We start from the raw sequence: 24,023 nt of genomic DNA, 5'->3' as shown, positions 1-24,023 counted from the left end.
TGGCCATTTGTATTTCCTCTTCAGAGAACTGTCTTTTCATATCTTTTGCCCATTTTATAATTGGGCTGTCTGTACTATTGTCATTGAGTTGTAGGATTTCTTTGTATATGCAAGATATCAGTCTTGTCATCAATTGATTTTTGACAAAGCTCCCAATCCCACTCAACTGAGACAGAACAGTCTCTTCAATAAATGATATTGGGAGAACTGAATATCCATAACCAAAAGAATGACAGAGAAACAATATCTCACACCCTACATAAAAATTGACACAAAATGGATCAAAGACCTAAATTATAAGAACTAATACCATTGATTGTGGTGATGACTCCACAACTATATAATGTTACATTGAACGATTGATAGTATACCATGGATGATCGTATGGTTTGTGGATGTATCTCAATAAAATTGAATTAAAAAAAAGAACCAATACCATAAAAATATTGGAAGAAAATACAGGGAAACATCTCCAAGATCTAGTATTGGGTGGTAGTTTCGTAGACTCTACACCCAAAGCAGAAGCAATAAAAGAAAAAAAATAGATAAATGGGAACTCCTCAAAATCGAATACTTCCGTGCTTCAAAGGACTTTGTCAAAAGGGTAAAAAGGCAACTGATTCAATGAGAGAAAATATTTGGAAACCACATATCTGATAAGGGTTTCATATCCAGAATATATAAAGAAATCCTACAACTCAACAGTAAAAAGACAATCCAATTTAAAAATAGGCAAACGACACAAACAGACATTTTTACAAAGAGGAAATACAGATGGCTAAAAGCACAGAAGACACTCAGCTTCACTAGCTATTAGGGAAATGTAAATCCAAGCCACATTGAGATATCATCTCACATCTACTATCAAACAAACAGGAAACCACAAGTGTTGAAGAGGATGTAGATAAAAAGGAACACTTACTCACTGCTGGTGGGAATGTAAAATGGAACAGCTACTGTGGAGGATGGTATGGCAGTTCATCAGGAAGCTAAGTCTAGAGCTGCCTTACAACCCAGCAATCCTGTTACTCAGGATATACCCAGAAGATCTGAAAGCAGGGATGTGAACAGACATCTGCACACTGATGTTCACAGCAGCCAAAAGATGGAAACAACCCAAGTGTCTATCAACTGATGAATGGATAAACAAAATGTGGTATATACATATGGTGGAATATTATTCAGCAGTAAAAAGGAATGAAGTCCTGAAGTTCAAGACAACATGGATGAACCTTGAGGAGATTCTGTAAAGTGAAATAAGTCAGGCACAAAAGGACAAATGCTGTATGATCCTACTGATATGAGCTAATTAAAATACGTAAACTCACAGACATAAAATATAGACTATAGGTTGCCAGGATATAGAATGAGGCTAAAGAATGGGGAGCTGTTGCTTAACACATGCAGAAAGTTTAGCCAGGTTGAACTTAAACATTTGGAAATGGATAGAGGTGAAGACAGCATAATGTGAGAATAATTAACAGTGCTAAATCATGTGTGAATGTGGTAGAAAGGGGGGAAGTTTAGAGTCATATATGTCACCAGAAGGAAAGTTGGAGATGAAAACATGGGAATATATAACATCCTGAGATAATTTTAATTATATTTTTATGAATCTCTTTATGCACACACATACACATGGACATGGACAATGGACAACTAACTGTTTCAGGTTCAACACTATCAACACATTCAAAGTGGCACAGCCAACCACCACTCTGGAAGAGGGCAGGAAATCTACTTCAGAGGCAAAACAATGCAATATGGAGAAATGGAAGCAAGCTGGAAAGATGAAAACTTAACTTAGATTTCTTGTTTTTTTTTTTTATCATAACTAGGAAAATGCTTTCATTTTAAAATGCCTCTATTTTCATTAGTTCAGAAAGAACACTGCTCGTGCCATCTGTTTTCAATATACCAGATCACTTAATGTGCACCAAGTGACTAAATCCCAAGCTTCCATTGTGGAGTTTACAAAGACGGTCAATGAATCGCCTTACCACTGTGGTCCAGGACAAAGTCATCTTGGGCATAACGGAATTTTTCAGGTCCACATGCAATAAAAACATCGTCATCCCCGAAAAAGTCTTGCAGACAAGTAACCTGGAAAAATAAATAATAAATACCATCACATCCAAGGAATAAATTAGAAACATCAGAAGTGAAATAAAAATGGTCAGGAAAATGACATATATTTTCAAGCCTACTTATAATACTGTTTTCACTGGAGTGAAAAGCTTTAATGTTATACAACGTTTCCGAGCACTTTACAAAGCATTTTCAAACACTTTCTTGTGACCTCAGAACAACAGAGTGAAGGATTCGTGGCAGGCAACGATATTGCTGTTTTCCAGGTGAAGTAAAGGACACAAACTCAAGGTTAAAGGATTTGTGTCCAGGGTTCCCCCAATAGCGGGTGACAGCGCTGGGGCTCGCTGGAGGCCTCTGCTCTCAGTGTGACATTCTTTCCTCTTCTACCTTTCCCCCGTCTCCCAGCAACTCCCCTTCTCAGCTGTGTGATCTTGGGGGTGACTTAACCTCTCTGTACCTCCGGTTCCTCAACTGTAAAACAGTGCCTTAGGTTGTTCTGAGGACTAAATGAGTTAATACATGAAAACTGCTTGGAACACCACCTGGCATATATGTACATGCTCAGTGTGTTAGCTCTCACCCCATCAACGCCACCAGCACTACCGTCGAGGCCAGAGGAAGATTTGCCGTGAAACTAATGGGGCTCGATCTTCAGAGCCCTTCCAAGGCCCTGCATCTAAATTTTGTAGACAGAATTTTGTATTCTTTCTCCAAAAAGGGTCCCTCACACTTTATCAGTTTCCGGCACAAAAACTGGATCCACCCAACAGGGCACAATCATCCATTCACTTTAGTGGTGACAAGAAAAAACCATTTTTCAGGACTTTGGACTTAGAACAATTCCAATTTATGTTTTTCAATAGACTGCACAATAAGAGTACTTTCTAAAAGAAAGTACTCCATTCTTAATAATAATAATAAAGTTTGAAAACCACTGTTCTAGTACTTGAAAGGACTGCTCAATCTCAGTAATTCTTTAGGACATCTGATCACTATCTAGTTTTTTATTGGAAAAAAAGTAAACCTTACTATAGACATGAAAAGCAGTGCTTTAGAGAGAAGATAGTGAACTAGATACAATGTCAAGGACTTGGGAAGAAGAGGTCAGGGTAATTAAATGGCCCAAATGACTTCTTTCTGATAATGCCAGAAAGTTTACCGTGCAGACAATAAGCAGAACAGGCATGGATACTGCTTGTTCATTTCAATTCTCACCATGCAAGATGTGGCTTCTATATTTCACTGCAACTCAGCTCAGGCCACAGTGCCTAAGGCTTTTGTGAAGAGCCACATTTTTCCATCTTTCCTTCAGCCCCTTTCCCTTCTCTTTCATATCTCAGTTGATACCCCCACTCCCTTCACGAATGCTAGAACCCAGTGGTCATCTTTTCTCCTTTGTTCACCAACTCCTCACATCTTCACCTTCACTTCTTCCATGGCTCTCAAGTACTTCTACTCCTCCTCCTTGGTGCAGACTCTCCCTCTGCCTTGCCTGGACTCCTGCCAGGGCCCTGTAACACGTTTTCCAGCCTCTGTCTTCCACTGCTCCACTTGTTATGGTGCTCACAGGCACCATGTAAAACCTGGAGTGGCTTTCCTCTGTTGACGAGATAATCCTGCTTTACAGAGCACACAAGGCCGACTCTGCATCGCCTCCAGCCTTGTCTCTCGCATTCCTTCTGCACTCAGTCCTCAGACATGTCAAAGCCACTTTGGGTTCCCAACATGCACAGTGCTGGTCTTTTTTGTGTTTTAACAACTTTATTAGATATAATTCACATACCATACATTCACCCATTTCAAGTGTTAAACTCAAGGTTTTTCAGCCTATTTACAGAGTTGTGTGACCAACTCCACAACCAATGCGGATGAGAACATTTTCATCATCCCAAAAAGAAACTCCATGCCCATTAGCAGTCCTTCCCATTCCCGACTCTCCGCATCCCCAGGTACCAGTACTCTACTTCTTGTCTCTAAGGAGTTGCCCATTCTGGACAATTCATATAAATGGAATCACTTATCAGTTAAAAGCATAGTGTTTTAAAGATTAATTCCTGTTGTAGCTTGCATCAGAACTTCATCAGTTATGACTGAATAACATTCCATTGTACAGATACATCATGTTTTGCTTATCCGTTCTTCACTGATGGACACTTGGGTCATTTCTACTTGAGTGCTGGCTCTTGCCACATGCTTCTTCTCATGTTGTTCCTCAGCCTTTCAGACCATCCTTTCATGATCATTTGCAATAACCTCCCAGTGGTTCATCATTCCCTGGTGCCTAGCACAGTCCCGGTTGGGGGAGGGGCACTGATTACATGTTTGTTGAATGAAGTATGGCTTGGTATGGGGTTGCTCCTAGTGGAACAGAGCTCTCAGACACGGAAAGATGTCCCTGGGGTGAATGTGCCACAACTGTGATCTCTACTGCCACCACCACCAACACTTGACAGGTTTGAGACTTCCTGATTTTAGACATCCCTTAACCTCTGAATTCTCTCTCTACTTTATGAACTACATTATCTCATTTAATCCCTACAGCATCCCTTTGAGGTTGATGTGATTATCACTCCTCATTTACAAATAAGAAAACAGATCTCAAGGAAACTTGTTGCCACACAGGTGATAAGTAGTAATGCAGGAATTCAGACAAGAGGTCCCACACCTCCACATCTCTGCATGAAACTTAATGCCACAATTGTCTTCCCACATGTGGAAACCCCTAGCTCATCTCTCTACTTGTGGTTCTTAGCATGTTTTACCTCGTTTTATATTGATTCATGTCGCTATCATACAACCCCAACTATTAGGTGTTTTACACATTCAATAAATGTTTTTTAAATTGAACTGAATACAGTTTTATGTCCTTTGGCCAAATAAGATAGACATCTATTAAAGTTTAATCCAATTTATTTAAAATACATTTTATTTGCTTTTGCAATCCATTTAGCATGAAAAAATGAGAATTAAATTTTCTAATCCACAGAAAAGCTCCTGGACGTAATAAATGAATTCTTCAAAATGGCAGCATACAAGATCAACACTCAAGTATCAGTAGTATTTCTATATGCTAGAAATGAACAATTGGAAGAAAATATCAAGAAAAAAATTCCATTTACAACAGCAACTAAAAGAATCAAAAATCTAGGAATAAACTTAACCAAGGATGTAAAGGACTTGTACACAAAAAACTATAAAACATTGCTAAAACAAATCAAACAAGACCTAAATGGAACGACATTCTGCATTCATGGATTGGAAGATTAAATACTATTAAGATGTCAATTCTACCCAATTTGTGACTTACAAATTGAACACAATCCCAATCAAAATTCCAACAACCTACTTTGAAGAAATGGAAAAGTCAATCATAAAATTTATACAGAAGGATAAGAGGCCCCAAATAGCCGAAGTCATCTTTAAAAGAACAAAATTGGAAGACTTACACTTCCTAATCTTAAAACTTATTATAAAGCCACAGTATTCAAAACATCATGGTACTGGTAGAAGGACAGACATATAGACCAATGGACTAGAATTAAAAGTTCAGGAATCAACCCTTATATTTATGGCCAACTGATTTTTTTTTTTTGTAACAGCTTTATTGGAATATAATTTACATATCATCTAATTCAGCCATTTAAAGCAAACAATTCAAAAAATTTTAGTATATACAGAGTTGTATAACCATCACTATAGTCAATTTTCGAACACACTCATTATCTCCAACAGAAATCCTGTACCTTTTAGCTATCACCCCCCAATCTCCCCATTTCCCACCCAGCCACAGACAACAACTAATCTACTTTCTGTCTCTATAGATTTGACTATTCTGGACATTTCATAGAAGAGTACAGGCATATATTGGAGATTTGTGGGGTTGGTTCCAGACCACCACACCAAAGTGAATATCACCATAGTCAGTCACCAAATTTTTTGGTTTCCCAATGCATATAAAAGTTATGTTTACACTATATTGTAATTTATTAAGTCTGCAGTAGCGTTATGTCTACACACAATGTATATACCTTAACTAAAATGTGACAAAGAGACATGAAGTGAGCACACGATGGGAAAACGAAGCTGAAAGACATGCTTGATGCAGGGTTGCCACAAACCTTCAATTTGCAAAAAATGTAATATCTGCAAAGCGCAATGAAGTGAAACACAATAAAAGAGAACTATAAAACTCCCAGAGTAAAATGTGGGGAAGCATCTTCAGGACCTTGTGTTAGGCAATCGTTTGACAGAATTTAACCCAAAGTACAAGCAACAAAAGAAAAAAAAAAAGTAAATGGAACCTCATCAAAATTAAAAACTTTTAAGCCTCAAAGGACTCTATCATGAAAGTACAACAACCACCTACACAATGGGAGTAAATATTTGGAAACACATATCCAATAAGGTTTTGTGGTGGTTTGAAGCTCCATATATTCCAGAAAAACATGTTCTTAAATTTAATCCATTTATGTGGATGTGAACCGATTGTAAGTAGGACCTTTTGGTGAGGTTAGTTCAGTATAATCAGGATGGATCTTAATCCTATTACTGGAGTCCTTTACAAGGGAAATGAAATTCAGACAGAGGGAGAGAAAGCCACAGGAAGCAAGAAACTGAAACTGAATCGAGAAGAGAAGGAAGAGACCAGGAGACCCTGCCATGTGTCTTGCCAGGTGACAAACTAAGGAGCAACAATCACCAGCAGCCAGCCCAGAACACCATGGTCTTTGGGAAGAAAGCATTATCGTGATAATGCCTTGAATTGACCTTTTTCCCAGCCTCAAACCATGAGTGAATAATTTCCCACTGTTTAACACAATGCATTTCATGGTATTTGCTTGAGCAGCCCAGGAAACTAAAACAGGGTTTAATATTTAGAAAACATAAAGAAATCAGTGAACCCAACAACAAGAAAGACAAATGACCCTTAATTTTTTTAATTAAAATGGGCCAACGTCTTAAACAGAAATTTCTCCAAAGAAGATACCCAAATGACCAAAAAAGCACATGAAAAGGTGCTCAACATTCTTAGCCATCAGAGAAATGCCAAATCAAAACCACAATGAGATACCATTTCACATCCACTAAATGGCTACCATTTAAAAAACAGAAAATTACAAGTGTTGGAGGAGATGTAGAGGAAATAGGAACACTCATTCATTACTGGTGGGATTGTAAAATGGTGCAGCTGCTCTGGAAGATAGTTTGGCAGTTCTTCAGGAAGCTAAATACAGAATTACAACATGACCTGGCATCCCTCTACTAGGTATATACCCAAAAGAAAGCAGCAGCCCGGGTGTGATCAAGCATCGAATGGAGAAACAAAGTGTGTTATATACACACAGTGGAATATTATTCAGCCATAAAAGGAATAAAGTTATGACACATGCAACAACATGGATGAACCCTGAAGACATCATGCTGAATGAAATCAGCCAGACACGAAAGGACAGGTATTATATGATCTCACTGATATGAAATAATTGGAATAAGCAAAAATTCCTAGAGTTGGAAGATAGAATATATGTTACCAGGGGCCAAGGTGGGGATAGCGAATGTGGAGTTTCTATCTGGAACAATGGAAATGTTTTGGTAATGGATAGTGGTGATGGAAGCACCGTATTGTGAACACAATTAACAGCACTGAAATACATATTTGAATGTGGTTAAAAGGGGGGATGTTAGGCGACTATATGATATTAGAATACAAATTTAAAATATCCATGGTTTCACAATACAATGAACCAACCCCATATTAAACCATGGACTACAGTTAATAGTACAATTATAAAAATGTGCATTCATCAATGGTAACAAAGCATCACACCAACAAGGCAAAGTGTTACTAATAGGATGGTGTATGGGGCTCCTGTATTTTAGGCAGGATTGTTCTGTAAACTCACACTTCTTTAATAAAAAAAAAATTCTAAAATATATCCATATGAATGTCTCTGTTATAAAAACCAGTTAATTAATCTTTCATTGATTTTATTACAAGGAAATGTTTCATCTGGTACTAAATTAGTTGACCTTTGACTAGAACAAACTCGAAAGTAAACAATTAAGTTGTTAATGATGTGGAGTAAAAGCATTTAATAAGCCTAGGGAACATAACTTAAGAAAGGTAGTTTATTTTTCTCCAGCAGTTCTATTTGGTTCTTCCTAATTAAACTTTTAATGATTTCACTTGCCAATTTAAGGGTGGATTTCCAAACATGGCTTGCATGAACTGTTTGCCTCTCTTTGATTCCTGCTCTAGCCGTGGAGTACATATTTGGCTAAATAGTTAACCAAATTAATTTTCAGTTAGGCTCAGATTTTCCACAAATAAGTCATGACTATCATCAAGAAATGGTAGATAGCAAGTGAATAAATAGTAAAACTGAGATAACTAAACATGCCTTTTGACAAAATTTATTTTATAAACATGTACTTAGGACACTGACAACTGACACATTTCCCAAAATATTAAACTCCCATCTCCATTCATTCAACAAATTTTTCTTGAGCACTTATTATATGCCAGACACTGTCCTAAGTGCTACAGATACATCAGGTAAAGGATAAAAAAAGAGACAAAAATCCTTGCCTTCATGGAGCAAGTGTGGGGGTCGATGGACAATAAACAAAATGCATAAGTAAATTTATGCACTTTTATAAGGTGGTAAGTACCATAGAGAAAGATAAAGCAAGGAGGGGCATAGGGAATGCAGGGGATAGATACTGCATTACCAAATAGGGTAGTCAGAGAAGGCCTTATTGCAAAGGTGATTATTTGAACAAAATATCAAAAGAAGTGAGGGAGTAAGCCATGTGGATACCTATGGGGAAAGTAATCCAGGCAGAGGAATAGAATGTGCCAAGGTCCTATGGAGAGATCAGGCCTGTCATGTTCTCAAGAGACTGCAAGTGACATGGTGAGGGAGGTGGAAGAGTTGTTGTAGGAGAGGAGATGAGAAAAGTAAGGGGAGGTAGAGCAGATTGTATAGGGCCTCATCAGCCATCAATAAGAACTTTACTCTGGGTGAGATGGGAAACCAACGGAGGCTTCTGAGCAGAGGACTCCCAGTACAACAGGATCCCACTGTGCTAAGACTAGCCTGTAGAGGCAAGGACAGACGGCAGCATAGTTGATGCCATTGCTACTCCAGGCAAGAGACAACAGGGCTTATGTTGGGAATGGAGGTAGTGAGAAGGGGTCACCCTGGATATAAGAAAAGAGAGAAGACTCTAATGGCTCGGGTTTTGTCGCTTGAGCAACTAAAAGAATGGAGTTTCCATTAACTCTGACAGAGAGGAGTGTACATTGGACAAGTTTTGTGGTGAAGAGGATGCCCCTGAGTTCAGATTTGGATATGTGAGCTGTGAAAAGCCTATAAGCATTCAGGTGGAGGGGCTGGGTGTAAAGATGGATATACATATACACAAACCTGGATTTCAGGGGGAGGACTGGGCTAAAGATATAAACTTGGGATTCACCAGCATATGGGTGGTATTTAAAGCCATGAGGTCATCTCAGTAGTGCATGTACATAAAGAAGAGGTCTAAGGCCTGATCCCTGAAATACACAACATTAGGAGGTCAGGGAGAAGCAAGCGGCAGAGCCAACAAAGATGGAGAAGGAGCAGCCAGTGAGGGAGGAAGAAGAGAGAACATTTGTACTAGCTGGAAACCAAGTTGCATGTGTTGAGGAGGAGGGAGAGATCAGCTGTCAATGTTACTGACAGGACAAGAAAGATGAAAACTGAGAATTGTCTACTGAATGCAGCAAGATGAAAGTCATCGGGATCTTGACAAGAGCAGTTTTGGTGGAGTGGTTGGGGAAAAGTCTGATTGTGGTGGATTTAAGAAGATAGGGGAAGAATTGGAGACACTGAGAACAGACAAATCTTTCAAGGAGGGATTACTGGATAGGTGGAGCAGAGGAATGGAAAGGGGGTTGAAGGGGGAAGTGGAGTCAATGGTCAAGAGAACTTTTTTTTTTTAAATCTTCATTTTATTGAGATATATTCACATACTACGCAGTCATACAAAACAAATCATACATTCCATTGTTCACAATACCATTACATAGTTGTACATTCATCACCTAAATCAATCCCTGACACCTTCATTAGCACACACACAAAAATAACAATAATAATAATTAAAGTGAAAAAGAGCAATTAAAGTAAAAAAGAACATTGGGTACCTTTGTCTGTTTGTTTGTTTGTTTCCTTCCCCTATTTTTCTACTCATCCATCCATAAGCTAGACAAAGGGAAGTGTGGTCCTTATGGCTTTCCCAATCCCATTGTCACCCTTCATAAGCTACATTTTTATACAATTGTCTTCGAGATTCATGGGTTCTGGGTTGTAGTTTGATAGTTTCAGGTATCTACCACCAGCTACCCCAACTCTTTAGAACCTAAAAAGGGTTGTCTAAATTGTGTGTAAGAGTGCCCACCAGAGTTCAATTCCTTTCACATCCCCCTTTTGGTCAAGAAGATGTTCTCCATCCCACGATGCCGGGTCTGCATTCCTCCCCGGGAGTCATATTCCACGTGGCCAGGGAGATTCACTCCCTTGGGTGTCTGATCCCACGTAGGGGGGAGGGCAGTGATTTCACCTTTCAGAGAACTTGTTTTTTAAGATGGGAAAAATAACAGCAAGTTACTATGCTGTTGAAATAATCCAGTAGAGAAGGAAAACTGGTGACACAAGAAAGAAAGGGAGGAGAGAGAAGATCGCAGCATAGAGAAGAGTGGAAGTTAGTTAGTCCCCCCAGAGCAACTAATAAACAACCAGGAAAAACTAGTAAAAGATCTGGAATAACTCCTGGGAGGCGACCGTGACTGTTCACACATTGCGCAACAGTCTGGATTGAGAGAAATGCCTGAGATCACAGCATAAAATCTGTAAGTAAAAACTGTGGACCTGAGGTGAGAGCCCCTCCCTCATGGCAGCCTGAACTGCAAAGCCTCACAGTGCTAGAGAGCAGCACTGTCTGAACAGCGAATATACCTCAGCTCAGCTCCAACTGGGGTTTTTTAATTGTCAAATATGGACTGATCAATGCAAGCTGCAAATCCCCAACAAGCAGACAGACGCTTTTAGTGATGACTGATCTTGAAGAGCCAGGGGACTTCTCTGTCTTGAGACGGGGAGCCCTGATGACCGGGTGCTCTCTGGCTGACAAAAAAATCTGGGGGCTGTGGACTGCCCCTGAAAGGGGGTTTTCTGTCTCTTTTTCTCTCTCTCAATCTGGGTGGCTCAGTGGAGAAAGCCTCAGCCATTTTCGGCTCACAGTGCTCTGACCCAGACAAGGCTGGATATAGCAGAATCAGAAAAACAAAGAATCTATTTATATGCAAATGAAAACTCCCTAAGGGGTGTGTCTTCCCTACAAGGAAGAAGGTGGTGCCAAGCTCTATCCCACCTTCCATTCAGAACCAGACCCCAGAGCCTGGGGGAAAACAGCCACTGGCCACACCTCCTTACACAAGTCTGGAGTGACAGGCTGACAGGTGCCACCTGCTGGGCAGAAAAGCACGGGGTGTATCAATCCTCTAAGACACACCATCACGGAAACTGGATACTGAATATTTCTTCCTTCTGGGACCTGAGAGTATTCTGGTCTGGGAAAACCTGACTGGGTAACCAAGGAAACCAGATGCCTAGACAACAGAAAACTGCGACCTACATTAAGAAAAACAAAGCTATGGCCCAGTCAAAGGAACAAACTTACACTTCAACTGAGATACAGGAATTGAAACAACTAATGCTAAATCAATTCAAAAAGTTTAGGGAAGATATGGCAAAAGAGATAAAGGCTATAAAGAAAACACTGGGTGTACATAAGACAGAAATCGAAAATTTGAAAAAACAACAGGCAGAATCTATGAAAATGAAAGGCACAACACAAGAGACTAAAGACACAATGGAAATATACAAAAGCAGATCTCAAGAGGCAGAAGAAAACACTCAGGAACTGGAGAACAAGATACCTGAAAGCCTACACACAAAAGAACACACAGAGAAAAGAATGGAAAAATATGAGCAACGTCTCCGGGAACTGAATGACAAAACGAAATGCAGGAATGTATGTGTCACTGGTGTCCCAGAAGGAGAAGAGAAGGGAAAGGGGGCAGAAGCAATAACAGAGGAAATAATTAATGAAAATTTCCCATCTCTTACAAAAGACATAAAATTACAGATCCAAGAAGTGCAGCATACCCCAAACAGAATAGATCTGAATAGGTCTATGCCAAGACACTTAATAATCAGATTCTCAAACATCAAAGACAAAGAGAGAATCCTGAAAGCAGCAAGAGAAAAGAGATCCATCACATACAAAGGAAGCTTAATAAGACTATGTGCAGATTTCTCAGCAGAAACCATGGAGGCAAGAAGGAAGTGGTGTGATATATTTAAGATACTGAAAGAGAAAAACCGCCAACCAAGAATCCTGTATCTGGCAAAACTGTCTTTCAAATATGAGGGAGAGTTCAAAAATATTCTCTGACAAATAGACAATGACAGAGTTTGTGAACAAGATACCTGCTCTACAGGAAATACTAAAGGGAGCACTACAGACAGATAGGAAAAGATAGAAGTGAGAGGTTTGGAACACAATTTGGGTGATGATAGCATAGCAATGTAAGTACACTGAACAAAGATAACTATGAATATGGTTGAAAGAGGAAGGTTAGGAGCATGTGGGACACCAGATGGAAAAAGCAAAGATAAAGACTGGGACTGTATAACTCAGTGAAACCTAGAGTGTTCAACAACTGTGACAAAATGTACAAATAACATTTTTTCATGAGGGAAAACAAATGAATGTCAACCTTGCAAGGTGTTAAAAATAGGGAGGTACTGGGGGGGGGGAAGTATAATCAATGCAAACCAGAGACTATAATTAATATAAACATTGTATTATGCTTCCTTTAATGTAACAAAGGCAATATACCAAGGCTAAATGCATATAAGAGGGGGGCATAAAGGAGGGGTATGAGACTCTTGGCATTGGCAATGTTGTCTGGCTCTTTATACTACTTTAGTTTAATGTTATCTTTCCTTTTGCTGCTTCCTAGCTGTCATGTTTTGTGTTTTTTTCTTTTCTTTTCTTTTCTTTTCTCTTTCTTCTTTCTTTTTCTTTTGCCTCTCTACCTTCCTTGACTCTTCCTCCTTCTTTGTGGAAGAAATGGAGATGTCCTTATATAGACAGTGGTGAGGGTGGGAAATACATAAATATGTGACTATACAGGGAATCATCAATTGTTTACTTAGGATGGAATATATGGTGTGTGAACAAAACCATCTTAAAAAAATGGGTTGATGAAATAACCTTGAGGGCAATATACTGTGTGTAATAAGTCAGACTCATGAAGACAAATATTGCAGGATCTCACTGATAGTAACTAATTATAATATGTAAAATCATAAACATGAAATATAAGTTACCAGGATATAGAACGAGGCTCAAGAATGGGGAGCAGCTGCTTATTATCAGCAGAATGTTCAACTAGGTTGAACTTAAATGTTTGGAAATGAACAGAGGTGATGGTAGCACGTTGTGAGAATGACTTAACAGTGTTGAATGGTGTGTGAAGGTGGTGGAAAGGGGAAGCTCAGAGTCTCGTATGTCACCAGAAGGAAAGCTGGAGGCAAAAAGATGGGAATGTATAAAACAGTGAACCCTGTGGTGGGCAATGTCCATGATTAACTGTACAAATATTAGAAATCTCTTTCATGAACCAGAACAAATGTATGACACTACAACTAGAAGTTAATAATAGACGGGCATATAGGGAAAAAAATACACCTATTGCAAACTATATACTACAGTTAGTAGTACTTTAATATCCTTTCATAAACAGCAACAAATGTACTATACCAATACTATGAGCCAACAATGGAGGGGGGGGGGTGGCTAGGGATATGGGAGGATTTGAGTTTCCTTTTTTTGTCATTTCTTTTCTGGAGTAATGAAAATGTTCTAAAAATTGAAAAAAATTAATTGTGGTGATGGATTCACAGCTGTATGATGGCACCCGGGGCAAATGATTGCACACTTTGGATCTTTGGATAACTGTATGGCATATGAACAATCACAGTAAAATTAAAAAAAAAAAAAAAAAGAAAGAGAAAGAAAGAAAGGGGAGAATTGCTGAAGCTGCATTCCCTAATGAGAGGGAATAGGGTCAGTGTGCAAGTAAAAGGACTGACCCTGGATAAGGCTGTTATCAGTCTTTGACAGTAAAGAAGGTGAGACAGAAGCTGCTTGGCAAGGACACACAATGGGGTTCGTGGACGTTTTCTGACTGCTTCTCACCTCGCTGAGAAAACTGCTGGAAAGCCATCAGCTGAGAGTGAGGCTGAGGCAGGAGCTGCAGCAGGTTTGAGAAAAGAAAAAAATTATGAAATTGCAATCTGGGAGAGTACAAGAGTGAATGCGGAACGAAATATGATGTGACTGGCCACCTGGGGTCAGTACTGAATGCTCAGTACTAAAACTAGAAGAAAGTGATCAGCCTATACAGTGTTTGATAAAAAACCCAAACCATTTAGGCTTGAATTCTTAATTTTCATGGGGTTGCATCTGGCCAACCAGTAGAAGAAAATTTATATAAATATAAATGATATCAAGAATTCCACTGCAAAAATGATGAGTAAATAAGGAATGAACTGGAAATTTCTCTCCCTCTACCACTGCTGGTTTAAAACCCAACTCTCTGTTCATATTTTTCACAGTGAAGACAAGGTATCTTATGAACTGTCATTACTGCACTTAAATTGAAAACTTGAACACACTCTAGAAACAGAACGCCAGGAGAAAGAGGTGCATATGAATATGATTAAAAGTGAACCAACACTAACATCCATATAAAGGGAATAAGCAGATTTCAGTTCTGTTTTCACTTGCACTCTTTAGGATAAATGACTTATGGTTCTATCTGCATTACAGGAGTCAGCCCATGAAGCAACAACTGGAAAGAGTTTTGCTAGGAGCAGAGCAGAGCAGGGCACTGTTGAGCCTGACTGCCTCCTCCACTGACACATAAGGTATCTTCAGCAACATATTTAACTTTACTGGGATTTGGTTTCTCCAACAGAAAAATGGGCAAGAAACTAACTTCATTTAGTCGCCAAGGATGAAAAGTGATAACTTCTGAAAGCAGTTGGTATGTTACTTCTTCATTTTCATTAATTCATGGCTTCAAGCACTTTTTTCATGTTATTTCATTTATTCTTCACCAAATACTGTATTATTATCCTGATTACAAATTATTCCAGATCATGAACCTTCAGGAATTACTCTTTTTTTTTTTCCTCTTTTTAAGAGAAAGGACCTCAGGAATCAGGAGCGAGAGGAAGTACTGATTATTTAGCAAATAAAACTTGATGTTAAATGCAAAGTACTAAAAACATGTCAAAAAATTGATTAAGCTTAATTGTTTCCATTTTTATTAGAGAAGTGAATTTATACAACAATCATGCATAAAATACAGATTCCCATATACCACCCTACTATTAACAGCTTGCATTGGTATGGAATACTTGTACCATTGATGAAAGCACATTTTTATAATTGTACTATTAAGTAGAGTCCATGGTTTAACTTAGGGTTCACTGTGTTGCGCAGTTCCATGGATTTTTTTTTTTAATTTCATTAAAATTTTTATTCTGGTAACAAATATACACTATAAATGTCCTCTTTCAACCACATTCAAATACATAATTCAGGGCAATTAATTACTTTCAAAATGTTGTGCTATCATCATCACCATTCATTACCAAAACTTTTCCACTATCCCAAATAGAAATTCTGCACATTTTAAGCCTTAACTCCCTATTCTCTACTCCTACTGTGTCCACTGGTAACTCGATTTCTAGATTTTAATTCTGTAAGTTTGCTTATTCTAATTACTTCATATTAGAGAAATCATACATTATTTGTCCTTTAGTGTCTCGCTTATTTCACTCAACATGATGTCTTCAAGATACATACATGTTGTTGCATGTCAGAACTTCATTTTTTTTTACAGCTAAATAATATTCCATTGTGTGGATATACCACATTTTGTTTATCCATTCATCAGTTGATGGATTCTTTGGTTGCTTCCATCTTCTGGAAATCGTGAATAATGCTGTTAAGAACACCAGTGGCCAAACATCTGTTCAAGTCCCTGCTTTCAATTCTTTTGGGTATATAATTAGAAGTGGGATTGCTGGGTCATATGGTAATTCTACACTTAACTTTCTGAGGAACTGCCAAACTGTCTCCCTCAGCGACTGCACCATATTACATTCCCATCACCAAGAAATGAGTGTTCCTATTTCCCCATATACTCTCCAAAACTTTTAATTTCATTTTTTTTTTAATACTAGCCATTCTAGTAGGTGTGAAATGGTATCTCATTGTGGTTTTAATTTGTATTTCCCTGATGGATTACAATGCTGAGCATCTTTTCATGTACTTTTTTGGCCATTTATATATGTTCTTTGGAGAAATTTCACTTCAAGACTTGGCCCACTTGTTAACTGGATGATTTATCTTTTGGTTGTTGACTTCAAGGATTTCTTTATATATTTTGGATATTAAATCTTTATCAGATATGTGGTTTCCAAATATTTTCTCCCATTGTGTAGGCTGTCATTTTACTTTTGTGATAAAGTCCTTTGAGGCACAAAATATTTAATTTTGATGAGGTCCCATTTATCTATTTTTTTCTTTTGTTACTTATGCTTTGTATGTAAACTCTAAGAAACTAATGTCTAACACAAAGCACTGAAGATACTTCCCTATGTTTCCTTCTAGGAATTTTATAGTTCTGGCTCTTATATTCAGGACCTTGATCCATTTTCAGTTGATTTTGGTATATGGAGTGAGGTAGGGATATACACCTTCATCCTCTTGCAAATGGATAGATATCCAGTTTTCCCAGCACCATTTTTTGAAGAGATAATCCTCCAACTTCATTCTTCTTTTTAAAGACGGCTTTGGCTATTCAAGTCCCTTACCCTTCCAGATAAATCTGATGTCTGACTTTTCCATTTCTGCAAAGAAGGTTGTTGGAATTTTGACTGGATTGCATTGAATCTGAAAATCGCTTTGGGTAGAATTGACATTTTAACAATATTTAATCTTCCAAGCCATGAAGATGGAATGTCCTTCCATTTATTTAGGTCTCATTTGTTTTGTTTCAGCAATGTTTTGTAGTTTTCTGTGTACAAGTCCTTTACATTACAGATTAGATTTATTCCTAGATATTTGATACTTTTAGTTACTATAAATGGAATTTTTTTTCTCTTGATTTCTTCTCCCAATTGTCAATTATTAGTGTATGGAAACACTACCAATATGGGGTGTTGATCATGTATCCACCACTTAGCTGAACTCATTTATTAGCTTAGGAGCTTTGTTGTGTATTTTTCAAGATTTTGTACATTTAGGATAATGACATCTGTAAACAGGGAAAATTTTACTTCTTCCTATCTAATTTGGATGTCTTTTATTTATTTTTCTTATCTAATTGCTCTGGATAGAACTTCCAGTACAATGTAGAATAAAAGCAGTGACAGTGGCATCCTTGTCTTTTTCCTGATCTTAGAGGAGAAGCTTTCTAAACTTCACCATTAAATGTGATGTTAGATGATCAATGTCCTTTATCATGTTGAGGGAGTTTCCTTCTATTCCTATCTTTCACAATGTTTTTATCAAGAAGCGGTGCTGGATTTTGTCAAATAACTTTCCTCCAACTAAGAAGAAGATTATGAGGTTTTTCTCCTTCGATTTCTTAATGTGGTGTATTACATTAATTGATTTTCTTATGGTGAACCACCCTTACATACCTGGGATAAAACCCACTTGACCATGGTGTGTAATTCTTTTAATGTGCTGTTTAACTTGGTTTGCAGTATTTTCTTGAGGATTTTTACAACTATATTCATAAGGGATGTTGGTCTGCAATTTTATTTTCTTTTGGTATATATAGCTAGCTTTGGTATGAGGTGGCGATGTTGGCCTCATAGAATGAATTAGGGAGTGTTCCCTCCTCCAGTTTTTGGGAAGACTTTGAGCAGGACTAGTGTTAATTCTTCTTGGAATGTTTGGTAAAATTCCCCGGTGAAGCCATCTGATCCTGTGCTTTTCTTTTTTGGGAACTTTGTAATTATTGATTCAGTCTCTTTACTAGTCATTGGTTTGTTAAGATCTATTTCTTCTTGAGCCAGTGTTCGCAGAGTCTGTGTGTTCCCAGGAATTTGTCCATTTTATCTAAATTATCTAATTTGTTGGTGTACACTTGTTCACAGTCTCCTCTTATATTCCTCTGTATTTTAGTGAGATCAGTAATAATATCCCTTTTCATTACTAATTTAGTCACTTGTGTCCTCTTTCTTTTTTTTCTTCATCAGTCAAGCTGATTTTATTGACTCTTTCAAAGAACCAACTTTTGGTTTTGTTGATTCTCTCTATTGTTTTTTTATTCTCTATTTCATTTATTTCTGCTCTAATCTTTGTTATTTCCTTCCTTCCGCTCACTTTTGGTTTAGTTTGCTCTTCTTTTTCTAGTTATTCCAGTTTTGAGGTTAGGTCTCTGATTTTCAATCTTTCTTCTTTTGTAATGTTTACATCTATAAATTTCCCTCTCAGCACTGCCTTCGCTGCATCCCACAAGTTTTGGTGTATTGCATTTTCATTTTCATTTGCCTCACGATATTTCCTAATTATCTTCTGACTTCCTCTTTAACCCATTCGTTGTTTAAGGGTATGCTGTTTAATTCCCACATATATGTGAATTTTCCATTTCTCCCTTCATTATTGCCTTCTAGTTTCATTCCATTGTGCTCACAGAAGATACATTGCATGGTTTCAATATTTTTTAATTTGTTGAGACTTATTTTGTGACCTAAGATATGGTCTATCCTGAAGAATGATCCATGTGCACTCAAGAATGTGTATTCTGTTGTTGTTGGGTTAAGTATTCTATATATATCTGTTAAGTCTAGTTGATTTACAGTATCATCCAAGTCTTGTATTTCCTTACTGACCATCTGTCTAGATGTTCTACCCATTATTGAAAGTGGCATATTAAAGTCTCCTATTAATGTAGAACCGTCAATTTTTCTCTTCAAATCAGTCAGTGTATGTGTCATACTTTGGGGTTCTGCTGTTGGTTGCATATATATTTATAATTGTTATGCCTTTATGATGAATTGAACCCTTTATCAGTATATTCTGACCAACTTTGTCCATTATAACAATCTCTTTAAAGTCTATTTTATCTGATATCAGTATAGCTACCCCAAAACCCTTTTGGTTACCACTTGCATGGTATATTTTTTCCCATCTTTTTACTTTCAACCTAATTATGTCTTTGAATTTAAGGTGAGTCTCTGGTAGACAGCATATAGTTGGACATGGTTTTTTATCCATTCTGCCAATCTCTGCTTTTTTGACTGGAGCGTTTAATCCATTTACATTTAAAGTCACTACTGATAATGCAGGACTTTATTCTGCCATTTTGCTACTTAGTTCTTGTAAGTCTTATACTTTTTTGTGCCTCAATTCTGCCATTAATGCCTACTTTCATATTTATTTGGTGTTTTGTATGGTACATATTAAGTCCCTTTCTCATTTATTTCTAATATATTTTTCATATTTTTTCCTTATGGTTACCATTGGGTTAATATTTAACATCCTTAAAATATAAATATCATATTTAATTTGATATCAACTTGACTTCAACAACATACACATATACTGTTTCTATACCCCTGTCCTTCCACTTCTTTGTACTTGTTACAAATTATATCTTTTTACATAATAAGTCCAAAACCTTAGATTTATGCATTTGCATTTATTATCTGTAGGGAGTAAGAAGTACAGATACATAAAATACAATACACAGTATTGGCATTTATAATTGCCCAAACGGTTATCTATACTGGAAGTCTTTATTTCTCTTTAGAAATAGACACCACTGTCTAGTGTCCTTTCCTTTCAGTCTGAAGAACTCCATTTAGTATTGCCTGTCAGGCAGGTCTAGGGGTGATGATCTCTCTCAGCTTTTCTTTGTCTGGGAATGTCTTAATCTCTCCCTCATTTTTAAAGATAGTCTCACTGGATATAAAATTCTTGATTGGCAACTGTTTTCTTTCAGCACTTATTTCAACCCAACCCACTGCTTTCTTGCCTACATGGTTTCTGATGAGAAACTGGCACTTAATCTAATTGAAACTCCCTTGTACATAACACATTGCTTTTCTCTTGCAGCACTCAGAACTGTCTTCTTTTCCTTTGTATTCAACAGTCTGATCAGTACATGACAGAGCATATTTTTCTTAAAGTTTATCCTGTTTGGTATTCTCTGGGCTCCTTGGATGTACACACTCACATCTTTTGCTAAGTTCAGGAAATTTACTGTCATTATTTCTCTGAATATTCCTTTTGCCCCTTTCTCTCTTTCTTCTCCTTCTGGGACCCCCACAGTGCATATTTTGGTATACTTTATGGTATCCCAGAGATATCTTAGGCGAATTTTGCTTTTTATAATTGTTTTTTTTCTGCTCCTCAGCCTGTCACATTTCAATTGTCTTATCTTCTTCAAGTAAATTCCTTCCTCTGCAAACTCTAATCTGCTGTTAAAACCCTCCTGGAATTTTCATTTCAGTTACTGTGGTCTTCAACTCCAGTCATTCTCTTCGGTTCCTTTTAAAATTTTCTATCTCTTTACTGAGATTCATTCATTGTTTTCCTGACATCCTTAAATCTTTCTCTGTATTTTCCTTCATTTTCTTGAACATACTGAAGATCATTTTTTAAAGTCTTTGTCTACTATGTCCACAGTGTGGTCTTCTTTGTTGATGCTTTCTAGATTTTTACCTTCTTCCTTTAGAAGAAGAAATTTCCTATTTCTTTATCTTGTAATCTTGTTGCACACTGTACATTTGAATATTGTTAAATGTTCACTATGGATTTATTCCCTGGGATGTGTGTTTCCTGAGTCTGTATCCAGCTGGTGATAGAGATTTTCTTGAGTGTTAGCCCTCCTTTCAGGAAGTTCTGCCCAGGTGAATGCAAAATGCAGCATCCTCCCTGTCTTTTCTGGGCCTGTGTCTTGTCCTGGGCTTCTACTTGCTAGGGACCTTAGGAGTCCCCCTTGCTTACAGGAGTGAGTTTCAATGACCCCTCCACTTCCCAGGAGACAGACCTCCTTCCTCTCCCAGGTGGTCCACTGACAGACTTAAAGCAGGTAAGTCTTTGCCCCAGTCTTTCTGCCTCATTTGTTCCTTACACTGTTTTCATTGTGTCAAGCTGCTTTTGCCTAGAGGGCCAATTCGGGGGGGAGGGGGGAGACACCTAAAAACAGTTTCCCAAGTCAGTCTTTCCCAGCCAAAGTAAGGCCAGGGACCCACAAAGGGAGTTCTGGCCAACTCCAAACTGCCATGTGGGGTTGGGTTGGAGAGGGAGGTAACAGGAGATTCTTCTATGGCTCTCCAAAGCTGCGCTGTCCTGATCTGCCCAGCAAATACAACCCTTCAACCATCCTTTGATGTTATGGAGACGGCTTCTTTCCTTAAACCTCATGAACCTCTTCCAGCTTCAAACTTTTCTTCTGCAGCTTCCTCACCTTTCTCAGCCTTCATAGAACTGAAGAGAGTTAAGGTCTTGCTCTGGATCAGGGCTGGTTTCAGGGAATGTTGTAGTTGGTTTGATCTTCCTTCCAGACCACTAAACTTTCTCTGTATCATCAATAACGCTGTTTCGCTTTCTTACTCATGTGTTCACCAGAAGGGCACTTATATTAATGTCCTTCAAGAGCTTTTCCTTTACACGTGCAACTTGGCTCACTGTTTGGCACAAAAGTCCTAGCTTTTAGGCTCTCTTGACTTTCGACATACCTTCCTCACTAAGCTTCATCCTTTCTAGCTTTCTAGCTTAAAGTGAAAGACGTGGGGCTCCTTGATTCACCTGAACATTTAGAAGCCTTTATAGGGTTATTAACTGGCCTACTTTCAATATTGTTCTGTCTTAGGGAATAGGGGGGCCCAGGGAGAGAGAGATGGGGGGACGGCCAGTCGGTGGAGCAGTCAGAACACAGACAACATTTTTCTATTAAATTCACCGTCTCATATGGGTGTGTTTCATGGCACCCAAAAACAATTACAATAGTAACATCAAATATCACTAATCACAAATCACCACAACAGATATAACAACAATGAAAAAGTTTGAAATACTGTGAGAATTACCATAATGTGACACAGAGACACAAAGTAAGCACATGCTGCTGGAAAAATGGCAACAACAGACTTGCTCGACACAAGGTTGCCACAAACCTTCAATTTGTAAGATACGCAATATCTCCAAAGCACAATGAAACAAAGCACAATAAAATTGGGCATACCTGTAGATTAGATATTTTCCCAGAAAATATCATTGACAACCTGGAAACAATACATCGTTATCCTTCACTTATAAGAAAATTACAGCCCCCAAATTTAACATACATTAAGGGCTCAGAAATCCAAAACAAAAATGTGACTCATTTAATTTGCATGTAAATATAAACATGTTTACATGCATAAACTAAATCATTTCTACTAGCATCCCCTAGGATAATTATAATGTAGACAGGAAAGGTTTGATTTAAAGGCATTATATTAAAGCAAAGCAAATTATTAGTTTATATCTATATATTTAAGCCTCATGTATAAATATCAACATTTTTTATTGTAAACAGGATTGTAAGCATACTGATTTAATTTTTATGCTGAAATTATACTTGTGTAATATAATATTCCTTAGTATAATACTATCATTATTTACTTTTGCTTAAATTTCACAAGTATAAGGGACTGCACATTCTAATTGCTCCTGGTAGTGCCTCAAACTCAGGTGATCCTTCTCAAAATGAAACATCTGATAAATGCCCAGTGTTTCAGTTTGCTAAAGCTGCCAGAATGCAATATACCAGAAATGGGTTGGCTTTTACAATGGGGATTTATCAGCTTACAATCTTACAGGGGCTAAGGCCATGAAAATGTCCAAATCAAGGCATCAACAGGATGATACCTTCTCTGAAGAAAGGCTGCCAGCATCCAGGGTTCCTCTGTCACATGGGAAGGCACACGGCCGGTGTCTGCTGGTTCTTCCCTCCGGGTTTCATTGCTTTCAGCTTCTGGCTTCAGTGGCTTCCTCCTTGAGCTTCTGTGGGTCCCTCTCTTAGCTTCTACAGGGCTTTTCTCTCTGAGCTTCTCTTAAATTCATCTCTTATATTCCAGTATGATGATTAAGACCCACCCTGAATGAGGCAGGTCACATCTCAGCTGAAATAACCTAACCAAAAGGTCCCACCCACAATAGGTCTACACCCACAGGAATGGACCAAATGAACACGGCTTTTTCTGGGGTGTGTAACAACTTCAAACCACCACACTCAAGCTCTGATGTAAGCTAAAATAGGAGCCAGATGAACTTACTAGTGTATATTCATTCTAACACTAGTCTAATTCTGCTACATGCCAGGCATAAACAAAAGACAAGAAGCACTCAGTCTAGTGGTGGAGATGGATGAGAAAACTAATGATTACAGTTCAACATGTCACAGTAGGGCAAACGCTATGGTAGGGAAAACCATGACAGTTATGGGAATAAAGGTGAACAAAGAAGAACTTGATGAAAATGACATCCCATAGAAAAAAATGTTGAATAACTGTAATATTTCCTATGGTTTGACATTAAGTTAATTCTATCTTTTATATTTTGTAATATATTCCTTGTTCTTCAGCCCTGGTCATCTGTTTGCTCCTTTTATCATGCCTTTTTATACTGGGATGCAGACCATGTTACTAAATCTGTCTCACAGAGAACATATTAACATCAAGAATAATGTTTTGCACTCTGGTGGACATTCCTATGCACTATATAGATAACACCTCTTA

At 38.0% G+C, this 24,023-nt stretch overlaps 1 protein-coding gene across 11 annotated transcripts in view; it reads right to left on the bottom strand.

Moving 5' to 3' along the window:
- DCLK2 (doublecortin like kinase 2) overlaps positions 1–24,023 on the bottom strand; it is a 190,508-nt gene that overhangs the window by 67,235 nt on the left and 99,250 nt on the right. For all 11 annotated transcript variants that reach the window (XR_005215976.1, XM_037830794.1, XM_037830786.1 and 8 more), the window contains exon 3: positions 2,001–2,103. Coding sequence is in view for 10 of the 11 variants with exons in the window: in XM_037830794.1 (XP_037686722.1) it covers positions 2,001–2,103 (103 nt within the window). In the remaining variant the exon portion in view is untranslated. The remainder of the gene's footprint in view (positions 1–2,000; positions 2,104–24,023) is intronic.

The sequence above is a fragment of the Choloepus didactylus genome, chromosome 3, assembly GCF_015220235.1.
Source record: "Choloepus didactylus isolate mChoDid1 chromosome 3, mChoDid1.pri, whole genome shotgun sequence".
Taxonomy (NCBI): domain Eukaryota; kingdom Metazoa; phylum Chordata; class Mammalia; order Pilosa; family Megalonychidae; genus Choloepus; species Choloepus didactylus.
This window is presented reverse-complemented; position numbering and strand designations above follow the sequence as displayed.